Here is a 13,689-nt window from a genome sequence, read left to right on the forward strand (position 1 = left end):
AATCCTAGAGTCTTACTGCACATGAAAACCTGCAACGGAATGTGCGACATCTGCTTATTTGCCTTGATAAATGGCGGCTCCGTACAGGCACGTGGAAGCGAGTGTTATAACGGCCGCCGGGTTGGGAAGGTTTCTAAAAGTACGATTTTCGTAATACTACCGGCAAATCTGCCTATGGGGCAGTGTGATCATCCATCCATCCCTCTTACATACAACCACAGACAGCGCCGCTTGGAATTGGGCCAATGGAACTTACCGAACCATCCGCAATTGCGTCGCTGCGTATTAGCACCGCCGTGGCCACCGAGCATAAAGACGCCTCCATTTGCTTGTTACCTAGTTCTCCGTAGTTAAAATCCTGTGGGCAAATCACTCTCCCGGACAGAGTCTCCTGGGCCATCCATGTTAAACTCCAACGGCAGAGTGTGGTGTGCACGGGAACTAATGCTTGTCCAGGGCTAGCCCACGCACCAAGAGGCGCCATTGCTCCTCGCGTGGCTACCTGACAAGTGGCCCTACCTAAGCCATGACCTGCGAATACGATGTATCACCTAGCTAGGGGTAGGATCACCTTGGAGATAAGAACTGGCTGGAACACGTGCGTTTTCACCTGTTGTTTTTTCTGCTTATAAGTTGTCCAATGTCTGGGACTTTGCGTTGTGGCTGGCGCCAGGTTGAAAATACTACCTGCACGCTTGGACCACCACCCCTTGGCTTACATTGATTGGCATCCATTAGGACCTAGAAGAAATTTGTCCTCTCAGTGTGATGTGTAACATCCACCTTGACCAAGAAAACATTGACAAGTCTGTCAAATGTTAAAGGCAAAAGAAATAAACATGCAGGCTGCGATGAAACCACGCCGTAGAGAGAAATCTATTAAGAAATCAACGCAAAAACACGTCGTAAGCTAGCAAAACATACAGGGTAGCATTAATATGTACAAGTCTACTAGTCTAAGCCGCCGCGGTCACCGCTGCCTCTTCACCCAATTTCTCCTTGGTATGCTCCAGCACCGTTCTAAGCGCCTGGTCCAAGTCTTCCAACTGCAGATATGCGTCTATCCAGGCAATAGTCTTCTTCTCCAACAGGGTCTTGTTTGTGGTAGTCTCCAGGTATGATCCTAACCGCTGCAGAACCACACCCAGGCTTCGAGGAAACTCTGCCGTGTATGGCGAAACGCCCAAAAGTGGCTGCCGGATATGGCAGTTGCAGGTAGATGGATCATTGGGGAATTGCTCATCGAGAGCATCCAATGCGTGCTGAGATATCCTTGGCTGGACCGAGAGCTTGCTAAAGGAAGCGAACATGAAGTAGAACTGCTCTGCAACCTCGGCCTTGAAGAACGGCTGCCTCCGCGATATATCGAATATGGCCATCGGAATGGCACCGTCCATGGCAGGGTTTGACCGAAGCTCCTGCGTCGTCTCCTTGTCGATGACGCTGCCCTGTGCCTTCGACGGCTCCGGAAGAGACAGGTCGTTATCCTCATCCTCGTCGTCACTATCACCCAGCAGAAGAAGGTCATCATCTTCATTTGCCGGACGAGGCGCCACTACCTTTTCACCCTTGGACTTCTTTTTCTCCATCCTCTCCAGCCACTTCATCTCGCATCTTGCGTACTCGAGCCACAGCGTGCAGTCTGAGGAGCAGAACCGACAGCCTCTCATGAAGCAATTTCTCGCAGCCGCCATATCACCGTCGCTTGCGAATCGATTGGCCGCAACCACCCACATCTCGGGATCCTTGGGCATCATTCGAAGGGCCCTGGTCATCGTTTTCCGCCAACGTTTCGCCGCCTTGACCTTTGCCATGTACGCGAGGTATTCACGCCATAACGCACCGCATGCGGGGTGTTTAGAGACGCTTCTATCGTAGATTGACAAGACGCGAGTCTGACCGGCGTGGGCAGAATTGAGGTTGCGGAGCTTCAGTCTCTGGCAGCGCTTGGAGCGGAGAGACTCGACTGACTGCTCCCACTGGGCATAGGACGACCATTCGGAAGGCGTGTTGCCCGGGGAGAGCACTCTGTGTTCGAAATCGTTTCGTTTTTGGACGATTGAGCGAATCTCATCCTGATTCGTAGCGTTCGTCAGTACTCCTAACCGTTTCCCTACTGAAAACTTTCTGAGGAACCACGCCCACCTTTGAAAATATCGATTTCTCCTCCCACTCTCGCAGTTGGGGGATGGAGCGTTCGAGATAGAACCTCGCCTTGTCTGCGACTCCAGCCATGTCGAAATGACCTCTCCCGATATTAGTTGAGCTTGGTTTTTGCGTAGTCTCCTAGCAAAAGCTGCACCTGGCGTTGGCCGAAGTTTTCATGAGGCTGCCAGAAATTTTAGTGGAGCCCGTTTGAACCTCTCCAACGAGTGGGCCTATGAAATTTTGGCGGGGCTTTCGCTCGCCTTCCGTCATCAAGCTTACTTGCACTGTTAAGTCCCTGTACGTGATCAAGCCGAGAGCCGCACAGCAGCTAGTCCCCTTGGGGAGAACCGATTTAAAACCGTTCGAGCATCTGTCCATGTGAATCCGACTGATGCTTGCGCATTTTCAAGAGTCGCTTGCTAATTTACTCGTCTTAATTTTGCCCAATCAAACACTGTAAATGATCTAGATGATGCCAGTCACTGCGACTGCTGCGGCAAAGCTGACCTGCATGCGCAATGTCGTTTATCACTGCAAGGCAGCCTGGGGAATTTTGTCGTGATAGCTGAAAACGGACTAGTAGGCTGTGTATTCTTAAGCTGTGGGCGACATTTAATTTTCGTTTCAACCACAAAAAGCTCGCGCCGAGACGTGTTATGCCCATCCAATCCTTGTCATCCCCACAGACGGCAGGGCACAGGGGGGGCAAGTCGCCTGTTGACACGATCGCGAAAGGCCCTCGGCACGGGCGACTAAAAATCCAGTCTCTTATGATTTCAAACCTCCCCTCGTTCAACTCTCCCAGTCCTTATTTCCGGATGCTCCGGACGCTCTTTTGATTGCGACCTGCGTTTCTTTCTTTTGTCGCGATGTCGTCGAGATACAAGGACAAGGACGGCGGCGTTGTCCTCAGCTTTAATGGACAGTGGGTTAGCTGGGCGCATACGGCTGTAGCTTATAGTAAGTCGCTATGAGCTGGGAGCTCTAGAATTGCGCAACCAGAGGCCGATGCCATGTTTTTGCCTGCTAACTTGTCGCAGCGGCATTCATCAGTGCATTGATAGTCGGCGTTTCTCTGCATTACCACAAGATCGTACAGAATGAATTCTACGGATACCCAGATGAGTGGTTCCCGTCTGTCTCTGCGACGATCGGCGACCGATACCCGGAGCGCTCATTTTTCATGATCTTTATTGCAATCACATCAGGTAGATGCGGCCGAAGAGCATTGTACGGAGAGGAGGCTGACTTGATTTGCCGCTTGTAGGACCTCGATTTGCGCTCGTCGGCCTATGGTACATTCTGACTCGTAGATCCGGTTCCAAGCTTCCGGGCTTCGTCGCTTCTATGGGCCTGCTGCGGACCTTGACATGTGGTGGCTGGACGTACATCACATCTACGGACGATCACGATTGGCACGATATTCTCATGATATCATACATCGTTTGCACTCTGCCGTGGACAACTGGCTGCATTGCCTTAAGTCCGCCAAACCCCTCCGCTATCATGTGGCGCAAGCGCTTGGCAGGCCTTTTCTTCGGAACTCTGGTTCCTCTGATCTATTTCTTCATCCAACACAAAGTACACCGTGTAGCTGGAGGTATTTCCCCCCAAGTCCATTAATTGGGAGACGACGGATTGGATCTAACGATAATCTAGCTTATACGACGTATGCGTTTTTTGAATGGGCCTTGATTCTCTTTGACGTGGCCTTCGATGCGGTTACGGCCCTCGATTTTAATACATTTGAGATTTCGGTAAAGGATGTCAAGGGAATCAGCAAGGGGTACGTGCAATGGCTTCCCAGATAGAAACTTGTCTTTGTCAATTCTTGTCCAATGTAACTATTTTACGAGAACATTTCTAATAAGCCTTTTCTCCTCGATAGTGAAAACCTTTCCTCGGTCCCATCTGCAGTTTTGGAGAAGGAGTAAGTTCCTCCACCCCTAGGCATTTGATTTTGCAGTCGCTTACAAGTGGGTTCATTCAGAAAGGAACAGATTACGGGTGGCTTCTTCTCCATCCGATTTACATCAGCCGACGCTCTCGACACTGCCGCCAGTGTATACCATGGGGTTAGTTACTTGAATGAGGATTTCTATACTCAATCTCCTGGATACTAATTTGTTGCAGTTCGTCTTTTGGTCAATGCTTACCAGTCTTGGTCTTGTCGTGTGGTGTAAGCTCCCCATTTCTCTGCCCTCTTTTTTTCCCTGAGACCCCTGCTCTGACATGCATCAGACTTCCCGCTCTGGCACATGGGTATCTCTGGCTTCGAAGCTTTCGTGATGGTGACAGTTGCGCCGTCGCTTTTGGGAATTGGAGTCTTCCGATCATTTGTTGTGAACAATCTGCGACTGGTTCACCTTTTGTCGCTATGTGGTGTTGCTGCATACCTTGTACTCGACCCAGTGCTTCGTCTGTGTACAGTTGGCCTCGGCGTTGGACTTTCATGTCTTGGCTGGGCTAGCTCTCTGCATGCAGACTCAGTTCACAATGTTCGACTGGAAACCAAGCTGCTTGGATGGATGATTGGGCTGATTTTGTCGTCTACATTGAAGTTTGCCTGGTTTACGAACAACCCTATCTGGCCCATCATGCATGCCGCCAACGGCGGATGGAATGGTGTGGGACTCGTGCTCGGCATCTTGTCGGCTCTCCGATTCACCAGAAAGGGCCCTCTCACCGGCGGCTCTCTATCAGATGAGCCAAAGCAGCAAGGCTCAAACCTCCTGGCTGCTTTTGGTATTGGTGGTTTGTTCTTCGGCTTACATTCATTGCTGTCCGACACGAGCACCATGATTCTCTGGGTATGGGAGGGCTACCCGATTCGAGGGCCATATTTCTCCACTCACGGCTGGTTTACAGTCGCTGCCATGTCTGCGGGTATCTTCTTGGGCATCAACAGGCCAGGCCTTGCAGGAAGTTGGCCTCAGTATGCAGTGGGATTCGTCAGTGCTATCGTCTTGACGTTTTTCAGCCATTGGTTTGGTTACTACGGTGGTCTCGGTCTGGCGGCATACCTCATGGCAGTCTCTGTGCCACTCATCTCTAATGCCGCAAAGAAGGACCCGGCAGTGACATTTGGCCTGGGCTTCATGTTCTACAACTTCATGGTGCTGTTCCACGTATGGGTTGTCGCCTACGCGTTTGTCCCTGGTGGCCCGCTGGTTCGTGAGCACACCGATTGGGTCATGCTTACTACAATGCTGATGATTGCTGCCGGTGTACACGATTTCAACACGTCGCGGCCTCGACACCAACCTGCTCGCCGCCCATCGCCCTCGCAGCATAAGAAATACTTTGGGTTGTCAGCTATCATCGTCAACGTCCTGTTCATGTGTGCGGCCTTCAGGCGGTTCCCTACTAATGATTATAAGCCTTACCACCCTGAAGATCGGGTTCTGACAGCAGGTATCTGGACGATACACTTTTCTCTGGATAACGACATGTGGTCTTCTGAGTATCGTATGCGTGACCTGATCAAAGAGATGGAGGTCGATGTCATTGGTCTTTTGGAGTCGGATCTGCAGCGTATCATCATGGGTAACCGAGATACCACCCAGTTCCTCGCCGAGGATCTAGGCATGTATGTCGACTATGGTCCCGGCCCCAACAAGCACACGTGGGGTGCTGCCCTCCTGTCCAAGTTCCCTATTGTGGAATCCAAGCACCATCTCCTTCCCAGTCCCGTGGGTGAGCTGGCGCCAGCAATTCATGCTACTCTGGACGTCTACGGCCAACTCGTTGACGTATTCGTTTTCCACTCTGGACAGGAAGAAGATCCGGAGGACCGACGACTTCAGTCTGAGTATCTTGCGAAACTTATGGGCTCAACGGATCGACCAGCATTCTTACTAAGCTACTTGGTGACGGAGCCGCTTGAGGGCAACTACAACACTTATGTGAGCGAGACTTCTGGCATGCATGATGTTGACCCAACCGACTGGGACCGGTGGTGTGAATACATATTGTTCAAGAACATCAAGCGTGTTGGTTATGCCCGCGTTAGCCGTAGCACAATTACCGACACGGAGCTACAGACTGCGAAGTTTGTGATTCCGCGTTCAGATGCCGAGATTCAGGAGCTAGCAGCTCAGACGGCCGAAGAGCGGGATCATCGCGTAGAGGAGGAGGACGTGCCGGAGGGATGGCGCTATCCTGCCATGTTCAGGGGAGAGGGTGTGAGAGATCATCGATACCACGTCTTTGACGAACCACGTTACTACAACTAATTTCGGTGCCGGCGGGATTGTAAACTTGTCTGGACGGAGTTATTTGGCGGTGATGGGGCGGTTGATTTTGGCTTTTTTTTTTTCTTCTCGCTTTTGAAGGAGCGAGGAACAAGGGAAAAATGTACTTGATACGGACACGGCTGTTTATTGATTAACGAATGATTGGGGAGGAACTAATTCTGTGATATATCTTGTGTAGCTGTAAAAATAATTGCAAATTCCTTCTCTAATCTCCCTCTTGACTTCAGTCCCATACTGGTTTCTCGTTTAGGCAAGCACGCCTGTCTTGATAACGGCAATTGGACGTGGTAAATCGGTTCGGCGCCGTGGAACAGTCTCTGATCCCCGCGGACTGTCTCCGGTATCGCCCTGCCTGGCCACCTATTCAAATACTAATCCCTCTTTGCAGGTAGCCTATCACGACAGCCTCACAGGCAATGCACGGAGCAATCATGCAATCCAGCCCTTGCCCATGCCTCACTCACTTGGGTCCTTGAATACTGTAAGTGGACGCGAACCGCAAAACTCCACTCCTCTCCGGTCCGATAAAGTGGGGAGCGAAGAGGGCTGTTCGCAGCTTTGGTTACCGGCGGCATCCGCTTTTGCCTTGGAGCACGCTTTTCGGCGCGATTCAGAGATGCGGAAACGGAGCGGAATTGATTCCGAGGTGCGGCTTCAATCGCCTCTGGCACTCGTTTTCATTTTAGCTATTTTTTATTTTTAACTTTCTTTTTGTTGTACCTTCTTCTGCCGCCTGTTGTGTATTGTTACGAGGACGATTATGCAACGGGATAGTTGGACGGAAGCGGGAAGGGGCTTATGCAACCCATTCGTTATCGGTTTCGTCGGAGAGGATGACGTTTCTTCTCTTCCGTGGTTGGTTATTGCTCGGACACTTTTTTTCAATAAGAACTTGAATTCTCAAGATTATTGGTAGCCACGTGCCGTGGTGCGAAGGTGTGGAAGAAATTTTGGCTTTGAAACTTTCCAAGTTAAGACGTCCGTGTGCTCCTGTATTAATACTATGTAATTCTGATGAGAACAGTTGAGAACTTCACTCTTGCTGTAATATTGCACAATCTCCCTCTCACCGATTCGGGTAGTAGTACTCTCCATGGCCGTCCCCGTGACCATGACGCGCCCCTTCGAAGCCGGCGGAAAGGGGGTTGATGCCGACGGAATCTAGATCTCCTCATCTTCCTCCACATCTGCCCCCAATTGCACACGGCGCAATTCAAAGCGAATGCAAGATAATGCTGGGCTCCCCGCACAGGCCCCCCAGAATGGCGGGCGCGCCAGACCTCAAACGTCCCCGCCGAATCTAAGCGCCAGTAGGGCTGATTGGGCCACCGATGTCATAAAGTTTTGCCTGCAAAAACCAGCATCAACAGCATTCATGGATATGTAATCGATAAGCCTGGGCACGCTGTGTGCCGTGGGAAGCCGATGATGCAGTGTCGACGAGTGAAACACTGTTGGACTGGGGTTTCTTGCGGGTAAGCTTGAAGCGGATGCAGAGGGCCGGATGGATTGGCTTTTTTTTTATTTGTAGCTTATCTTCGCTCTTGTTTTTTTGTTTCGTTTCTGTTCTTCAGTCATTCTTCTTTCTCAGCAGAGGTCTATACTCGACTTTGGCTGGTTTGAACTGTGCAGAAATGCTGTCGCTCAGCAATCAACACCCTGTCGCATGGCTGGGGCTCCTGCTAGCAGCGGGAGCTCTTTATGTAAGTTGTTCCCCTGATGATAGGAAACGAGATGAGATGAAAACACGAGACGGACGATTTGGATGAACCGGGAATATGAAGCTGGCAGAGCTAACGTGAAATCAAGCTCTTTTCATTTGTCGTCTACCGCGTCTTCTTTCACCCTCTGGCGAAATATCCGGGCCCTTTTATCGCTAAGCTCACGGATGGCTACCAGCTCTACCACGCCTGGAAGGGAGACCGTCACCTTCAATTCTGGCGACTGCACCAGAAATATGGTAAGTCGCAAGACGTGGCGCTCCAAAGTCAATTGCGAGATTGCCAGTATTGTAGCTAACATGTTTTGATTTATAGGCAAGGTTGTTCGCTATGGCCCCAACTCCCTCTCATTTAGCACCCAGCAGTCCCTGAAGGACATCTATGGCTTCAAGTCCAATGTTCGCAAGGCTGAATTCTACAACTCTTTTGCTCACCCCGTCGCCAATACCCACAACACTCGCGATAAAGAGGTTCACGCCCGCAAGCGACGCGTGCTCTCTCACGCCTTTTCCGAGAGCGCCATGAAGGAGATGCAGCGATACATCCTCAACAACGTCCGCACTTTCTGCGAGCAGATTGGCCTCCAGGACGGAAATGCCGAATCCAAGGGCTGGACTCAGCCGCGAAACATGGCCCACTGGTGTAACTACCTTGCTATGGATATCCTTGGTGATTTGAGCTACGGCAAGGCTTTCCACATGCTGGAAAGCCCAGACAACCGCTTCGCCCTGGACCTGGTTGAAGCTGCCACTACTAGACATCTTCTTGTAAGCCATTGAATTGCCAAAAGAGTTAACAACACGGTGTGCTGACGATTGAACCAGTGCGGTACCATGCCCATTGTCGACAAGCTCAAGTTCGACAAGATCATGTTCCCCAAGCTCGCCGCTGGACGTGCCCGCTACATGGCCTACAGCAAGGGCCAGCTGACCGAGAGAACCAAGCTTGGAGAAGAGACTGACCGCCGCGACTTTTTCTACTACCTCCTCAAGGCTCGTGATCCTGAGACTGGCCAGGGCTTCTCTACCCCCGAGCTATGGGGAGAGTCCAACCTGCTGTAGGCCATTTCCGAAGATATACATCTAATACGCTCTTATGAGTCCCTCATACTGACATAAAATAACTAGCATTATTGCCGGATCTGATACCACTTCGACTGCCATGGCCTCTACCCTGTTCTACCTTACCCGCAACCCCCACGCTATGCAGAAGGTTGTTGACGAAATCCGAGGCAAGTTCTCCGACGTTGAAGAGATTGTCCAGGGACCTACTCTTGCATCTTGCACCTATCTTCGTGCCTGTATCGATGAGGCCATGCGTATGTCTCCTTCTGTTGGCGGTATCCTGCCTCGTGAGGTCTTGCCCGGTGGCATCACCATCGATGGCCATTTCGTCCCTGCCGGAATTGTTGTCGGAACCCCCCACTACAACATCCACCACAACGAGGAGTACTACCCCCAGCCATTCACTTATGCTCCCGAGCGATGGATCAAGGACGCTATCAACCCTGCCACTAAGAGGACATCAACCGTGGAAGACGTTTCACAGGCACAGGCCGCCTTCTGCCCCTTTAGCATTGGACCTCGTGGATGCATTGGCAAAGGTTTGGCCTATGTTGAGATGACCCTGACTCTTGCTCGAGCCATCTACCTCTATGACATGAGAAGAGCCATTGGTGTTGCCGACCCTAGCGAGGGCCGCGCTGATCTGGAATGGGGCCGACACCGTCCCGAGGAGTTCCAGCTGGCGGATATTTTCACCAGCGCCAAGAAGGGACCCATCGTTGAGTTCAAGTTGGCCGAAAAGTACTAAACTGGTGGTTGCGTCGTGTACGTTATGATGTTGGTGAAGAGATGATGAGCGAGGCAGATTGCTCGCTTTTACAAGTTGGACTGAAATTCCGCAGGTTAGAATGAGACCATGTATAAGGCATGAGGGCGGCATTGGGGATTTACGACCAATTTTCATGAATTACACAATGATATAAAAAACACAAATAAAAAAGCAATAAAATTTTTAAATCGAAGTCCATTTGTGATCGTGTTTCGCGATATATCTGACCTGGCGCATTTTATGTTGTTTTACTGGGCGCACGTAACACGAGCTCAACAGACTTGAACAACCGAACGTAGAGTAACGGAAAATTCTAAACCCTGAGAGTAATTGTAAAGGGAAGAAGCAAGAGAAGCTACATATGGTATAGTAAGGATATCAACGATGCGATTTTGGGCAAGTTCAGTCTAAGCTACGAGTAAAGAAGGTATTTTCCACATAAGATACTAAGGGAGGTACTTCTGCTCGGCATTGCGCTCTTCAGTAACATCTTAGGTACCTCTACAAGTCCGAAAATATAGATTTCTACAAGGTTACCAGGAATCTAGAGGCTAGACTCAAGGTTATTTATAAGTTTACAAAGCCTCAGACTCAATTCAGCTCAAATCCACCCAAGGCATCTATCTATTCATAAGCACCGATGGATCCGTTTGATGGCTTCAGAAACAACTGACATTAGAGACGATGCAGGGGACGGGTATGGCGGACGTGATTGGCCAGCAGTTTCCTGTAGGCGCTGGAGAACCACTAAACCGCCCCAAGGCTGCACAAGGCTGCCTACTAGGCATTTGCTTTTATCTTTCCGGCCTATCTAATCGCCAACCTTCAATTGCTTAGGATTCCTTCGTTTCTTCCACCTTTCTCGCGACAACATCGTGAGACGACGTTGGAACGGCGATATTTCGCGATGGCATAGCTGCTGCAACCATCTTAAAATCATCATCTTCCGCTGACTGCCCACTATGGCGGTGTGCAGGTTCTACCAGCAGGGTTATTGCAAGTTCGGCAGTACGTTCACCTTTTTTCATTCCACTTCGACATTCTCCCTGTAAGAGATGCTAACACCCTTTGGTAGACAGCTGTCGCTACGAGCACCCTAATGCCGGTGGCAATCGCAATCAGTCCTCGAACCGCTTCGGAGCTTTGGGAGGAACTAACACGGGTGGGAGTGAGAGCGCGTTGAGTAAGATGCATGAAGCCGATTGTTCTTGATGGCGCTGACCTCGGGAACAGCAAAATACAGCTTAGCACCCGATGTGATCGAGAAAGACTTGACGATAGAGGCGCCCCAATGGATTTTGTCTGCGTATGCTCCAGGGCGAGACGCTCCGGAACAGCTCTTTGGAGGGTATCCTCGCGAACAGAGCTTTGAAGAACTCAGACTTCATTACCTCGTAGGCAAAGCTTCAGGCAATGAGCAGCAGGCTGTGAGGATATCCAAAACAAATAAACTATTTCATGACTATTCTAACTAAGGTGCGCGCAGCTCAACGAAGCACAACAATTGTACCAAAATGCAAAGCAGCAAATGGAAGCCGCGGCGCGAAACCCGATGGAAGCGGCACGATTCATTGTGGAAGCGGAAAACCGGCATCCCAACAGACACGATATATGCAAAGAGGGAACCCAAGGCGCACCATTTGGCGAGTTTGGAGTGGGAAGAAGGCCCAACGCTACAAATCCATTTGGTGCGAACACTGCTACTACAAATCCGTTCGGCGGGAACCCTGCTACTATGGCGCCCACGACAGGCGCATTTGGCCAGCCGTCTGCTCTAGGACAGCAGTCCAACCCCTTTGGACAACCATCACAGCCTGCGTTTGGTCAACCATCTCAGCCCACATCAGCATTTGGACAACCATCGCAAACAGCTTCTCCGTTCTCTCAACCATCACAACCGGCCTCGGCATTTGGGCAGCCGTCTGCACTTGGGGCCAAGGCTAGTCCATTTGGTGCCCCTGCTTTTGGCCAACCTTCTCAGCCAAACACACAATCTAGTCCATTTGGACAACCTCAGGCGCAAGGAAATGCATTTGGCCAGCCGTCTGCGCTTGGACAGAAGCCGAACCCTTTCGGCCCTACGGCAGGCGCTAGCCCAAGTCCCTTTGGACAACCATCCGCCCCTGCTGCCAATCCATTCGCAGCTCCAGCTCAAAACACAAATAGTCCATTTTCTCAACAGCCTGTTCAGAACCAGTCACCGTTTGGGGCGCCGGCGAACCAAACCTTTGCGCAGAATAATGCGAGCCCGTTTGGGCAACAACCACAACCACAACAACAGCAACAGCCCACCGCCAATCCTTTCGCTCAAAATCAGACAAACGGCACATCTTCTCAGGCTAATCCCTTTTCAGGGGCTCAGCAACCTCCGTCAGCGGGAGCTGGTGTGGGCAGCAACAACCCTTACCCTCCAGGCAGTTCGAAACAGCACCCAAATGTCGAAAGTTACAGCTCAAGGTCTATGGATGGGCGGCTGACCATGTTCAAAGGGAAGCCTGTAACTTATGTCGGTGAGGTGCCTGGGATCCGCGCATTTGACGGCACATGGACACGGATTTGGTTCCCCAAAGGTCCTCCAGGCTACAACAAGGATACAGAACTGCCCATTGAACAATATAGTGACCAGTTGAAAGCCCAATGGGCTGCCTTTGCTGAGACGGGAGGATTCGCCGATGGCTTGATGCCGGAGCTGCCCCCGCCGCGAGAATGTACGCAATGGGATTTTTAACTAGAATAGAAGGATGTCCAGTATGTTTGGAAATCGAGCGGATATGAGATGGAGTTAAGCATGGATCAATATGGGCGTTTATCGATACGGTTTCATGTTCTGAACATAAGGCAGACAAACTACGGCGTTTGACAGGCTGCTTTGGAAGAGAGGAAAATACAGTCACAATGATTATATAAAGAGACCAATTGGGTATATGTCTTGAACCAGTTTATTTTGTGCCTATCTGCTGCGAGGGCTGTTTTAATCTCCCTCGACGTCAGGGTCTCGGCCACTCCAACATCTTTACGAAATTGGAGATTCGCTTAAGCAGCGATGGTGACCTCAACCTCGACACCAGCGTCGATGTTGACAATGATCTGCTTGACGACCTCAGTGGGGGCGTGGAGGCTACAGACGAGACACGGTTAGCAAACTGCGTACGAAGCGCAAGTCTCGACAAAGGGTGGTAGACGTACTCGATGAGACGCTTGTGAATGCGCATCTCGAAGCGGTCCCAGGTCTTGGAACCCTCACCGCAAGGGGTCTTGCGGGGAGTGACGGTCAGGCACTTGGTAGGCAGACGGACAGGGCCCTTGGCGCGGAGGTCCTTGTTCTTGGCACGGTCGATGATCTCGGAGCAGACCTTCTCGAGGACCTGGACCTTGCGAGAAGAAAGGGTGATGCGGATCTTGTGGCTCTTCTGTACATTGGACGATACGTTAGCGGCTGCTGCTGCTTCAAGGGGAGCTGTGCTGTGCTATGCTGTGCGGTCGACGCAAGTCGCAAAGGAGAAGGAAACTAACAGCCGGCTCCTGGACATCCTTGTCGTTCTTCTGGTAAGACATTTTGAACGGCTTCACGACTCGAACGGATCGTTATAATTGGATTGAAAGGGGACGATCTTCGTATCGGCAAAGTGATGAGGCCGGAAAGGTTGGCGATTGATGCGGATGGTGATGTTTTTTGCAAGTAGCAGAAATCGCGGAACTTTTTGGTGGGGTTGCAAATTGTCCAGCTAGGG

General features: G+C 50.9%; 5 protein-coding genes across 5 annotated transcripts; 3 read left to right on the top strand and 2 right to left on the bottom strand.

Moving 5' to 3' along the window:
- Positions 1-860: 860 nt before the first annotated feature.
- Positions 861-2,477, bottom strand: V8C40DRAFT_250982 (snoRNA-binding rRNA-processing protein UTP6). Its single transcript, XM_083217093.1, has 3 exons — positions 2,428-2,477; positions 2,146-2,329; positions 861-2,075 (listed from the first exon to the last, which is right to left on the bottom strand). The coding sequence occupies exons 2-3, from the start codon at positions 2,233-2,235 to the stop codon at positions 957-959; spliced, it is 1,209 nt and encodes a 402-aa protein (XP_083070848.1). The 5' UTR covers positions 2,236-2,329; positions 2,428-2,477; the 3' UTR covers positions 861-956.
- A 353-nt stretch (positions 2,478-2,830) lies between these two features.
- On the top strand, positions 2,831-6,613 carry V8C40DRAFT_250985 (Frag1/DRAM/Sfk1 family-domain-containing protein). The gene is made up of 8 exons (XM_083217094.1): positions 2,831-3,108; positions 3,189-3,356; positions 3,416-3,748; positions 3,808-3,934; positions 4,037-4,078; positions 4,139-4,223; positions 4,282-4,327; positions 4,390-6,613. Exons 1-8 carry the CDS (start codon positions 3,018-3,020, stop codon positions 6,381-6,383), a joined length of 2,886 nt encoding a protein of 961 aa, XP_083070849.1. The 5' UTR covers positions 2,831-3,017; the 3' UTR covers positions 6,384-6,613.
- Positions 6,614-7,975: 1,362 nt separating this feature from the next.
- On the top strand, positions 7,976-10,134 carry V8C40DRAFT_250992 (cytochrome P450). The gene is made up of 5 exons (XM_083217095.1): positions 7,976-8,107; positions 8,214-8,364; positions 8,441-8,892; positions 8,950-9,182; positions 9,253-10,134. The coding sequence occupies exons 1-5, from the start codon at positions 8,039-8,041 to the stop codon at positions 9,935-9,937; spliced, it is 1,590 nt and encodes a 529-aa protein (XP_083070850.1). The 5' UTR covers positions 7,976-8,038; the 3' UTR covers positions 9,938-10,134.
- A 647-nt stretch (positions 10,135-10,781) lies between these two features.
- On the top strand, positions 10,782-12,967 carry V8C40DRAFT_250994 (uncharacterized protein). Its single transcript, XM_083217096.1, has 4 exons — positions 10,782-10,966; positions 11,034-11,141; positions 11,192-11,385; positions 11,445-12,967. Exons 1-4 carry the CDS (start codon positions 10,921-10,923, stop codon positions 12,684-12,686), a joined length of 1,590 nt encoding a protein of 529 aa, XP_083070851.1. The 5' UTR covers positions 10,782-10,920; the 3' UTR covers positions 12,687-12,967.
- Positions 12,882-13,624, bottom strand: V8C40DRAFT_250998 (40S ribosomal protein uS10). The gene is made up of 3 exons (XM_083217097.1): positions 13,472-13,624; positions 13,145-13,368; positions 12,882-13,076 (listed from the first exon to the last, which is right to left on the bottom strand). Exons 1-3 carry the CDS (start codon positions 13,511-13,513, stop codon positions 12,992-12,994), a joined length of 351 nt encoding a protein of 116 aa, XP_083070852.1. The 5' UTR covers positions 13,514-13,624; the 3' UTR covers positions 12,882-12,991.
- Between the last annotated feature and the right edge of the window lie 65 nt (positions 13,625-13,689).

The sequence above is a fragment of the Trichoderma camerunense genome (assembly GCF_050948025.1).
Source record: "Trichoderma camerunense strain CBS 138272 chromosome Unknown V8C40scaffold_14, whole genome shotgun sequence".
Lineage (NCBI taxonomy): Eukaryota > Fungi > Ascomycota > Sordariomycetes > Hypocreales > Hypocreaceae > Trichoderma > Trichoderma camerunense.

Coding starts and splice junctions, on each gene's coding strand:
- V8C40DRAFT_250982 (XM_083217093.1), bottom strand. CDS start 2,235: ATGGCTGGAGTCGCAGACAAGGCGAGGTTCTATCTCGAACGCTCCATC. Junction 2,076..2,145: donor AGAAATCGATATTTTCAAAG/GTGGGCGTGGTT, acceptor GCTACGAATCAG/GATGAGATTCGCTCAATCGT.
- V8C40DRAFT_250985 (XM_083217094.1), top strand. CDS start 3,018: ATGTCGTCGAGATACAAGGACAAGGACGGCGGCGTTGTCCTCAGCTTT. Junction 3,109..3,188: donor GCATACGGCTGTAGCTTATA/GTAAGTCGCTAT, acceptor AACTTGTCGCAG/CGGCATTCATCAGTGCATTG. Junction 4,224..4,281: donor CCGCCAGTGTATACCATGGG/GTTAGTTACTTG, acceptor AATTTGTTGCAG/TTCGTCTTTTGGTCAATGCT.
- V8C40DRAFT_250992 (XM_083217095.1), top strand. CDS start 8,039: ATGCTGTCGCTCAGCAATCAACACCCTGTCGCATGGCTGGGGCTCCTG. Junction 8,108..8,213: donor TAGCAGCGGGAGCTCTTTAT/GTAAGTTGTTCC, acceptor CGTGAAATCAAG/CTCTTTTCATTTGTCGTCTA. Junction 9,183..9,252: donor TGGGGAGAGTCCAACCTGCT/GTAGGCCATTTC, acceptor TAAAATAACTAG/CATTATTGCCGGATCTGATA.
- V8C40DRAFT_250994 (XM_083217096.1), top strand. CDS start 10,921: ATGGCGGTGTGCAGGTTCTACCAGCAGGGTTATTGCAAGTTCGGCA. Junction 10,967..11,033: donor GGGTTATTGCAAGTTCGGCA/GTACGTTCACCT, acceptor ACCCTTTGGTAG/ACAGCTGTCGCTACGAGCAC. Junction 11,386..11,444: donor CAGGCAATGAGCAGCAGGCT/GTGAGGATATCC, acceptor AGGTGCGCGCAG/CTCAACGAAGCACAACAATT.
- V8C40DRAFT_250998 (XM_083217097.1), bottom strand. CDS start 13,513: ATGTCTTACCAGAAGAACGACAAGGATGTCCAGGAGCCGGCT. Junction 13,369..13,471: donor AGGATGTCCAGGAGCCGGCT/GTTAGTTTCCTT, acceptor TCCAATGTACAG/AAGAGCCACAAGATCCGCAT. Junction 13,077..13,144: donor ATTCACAAGCGTCTCATCGA/GTACGTCTACCA, acceptor TCTCGTCTGTAG/CCTCCACGCCCCCACTGAGG.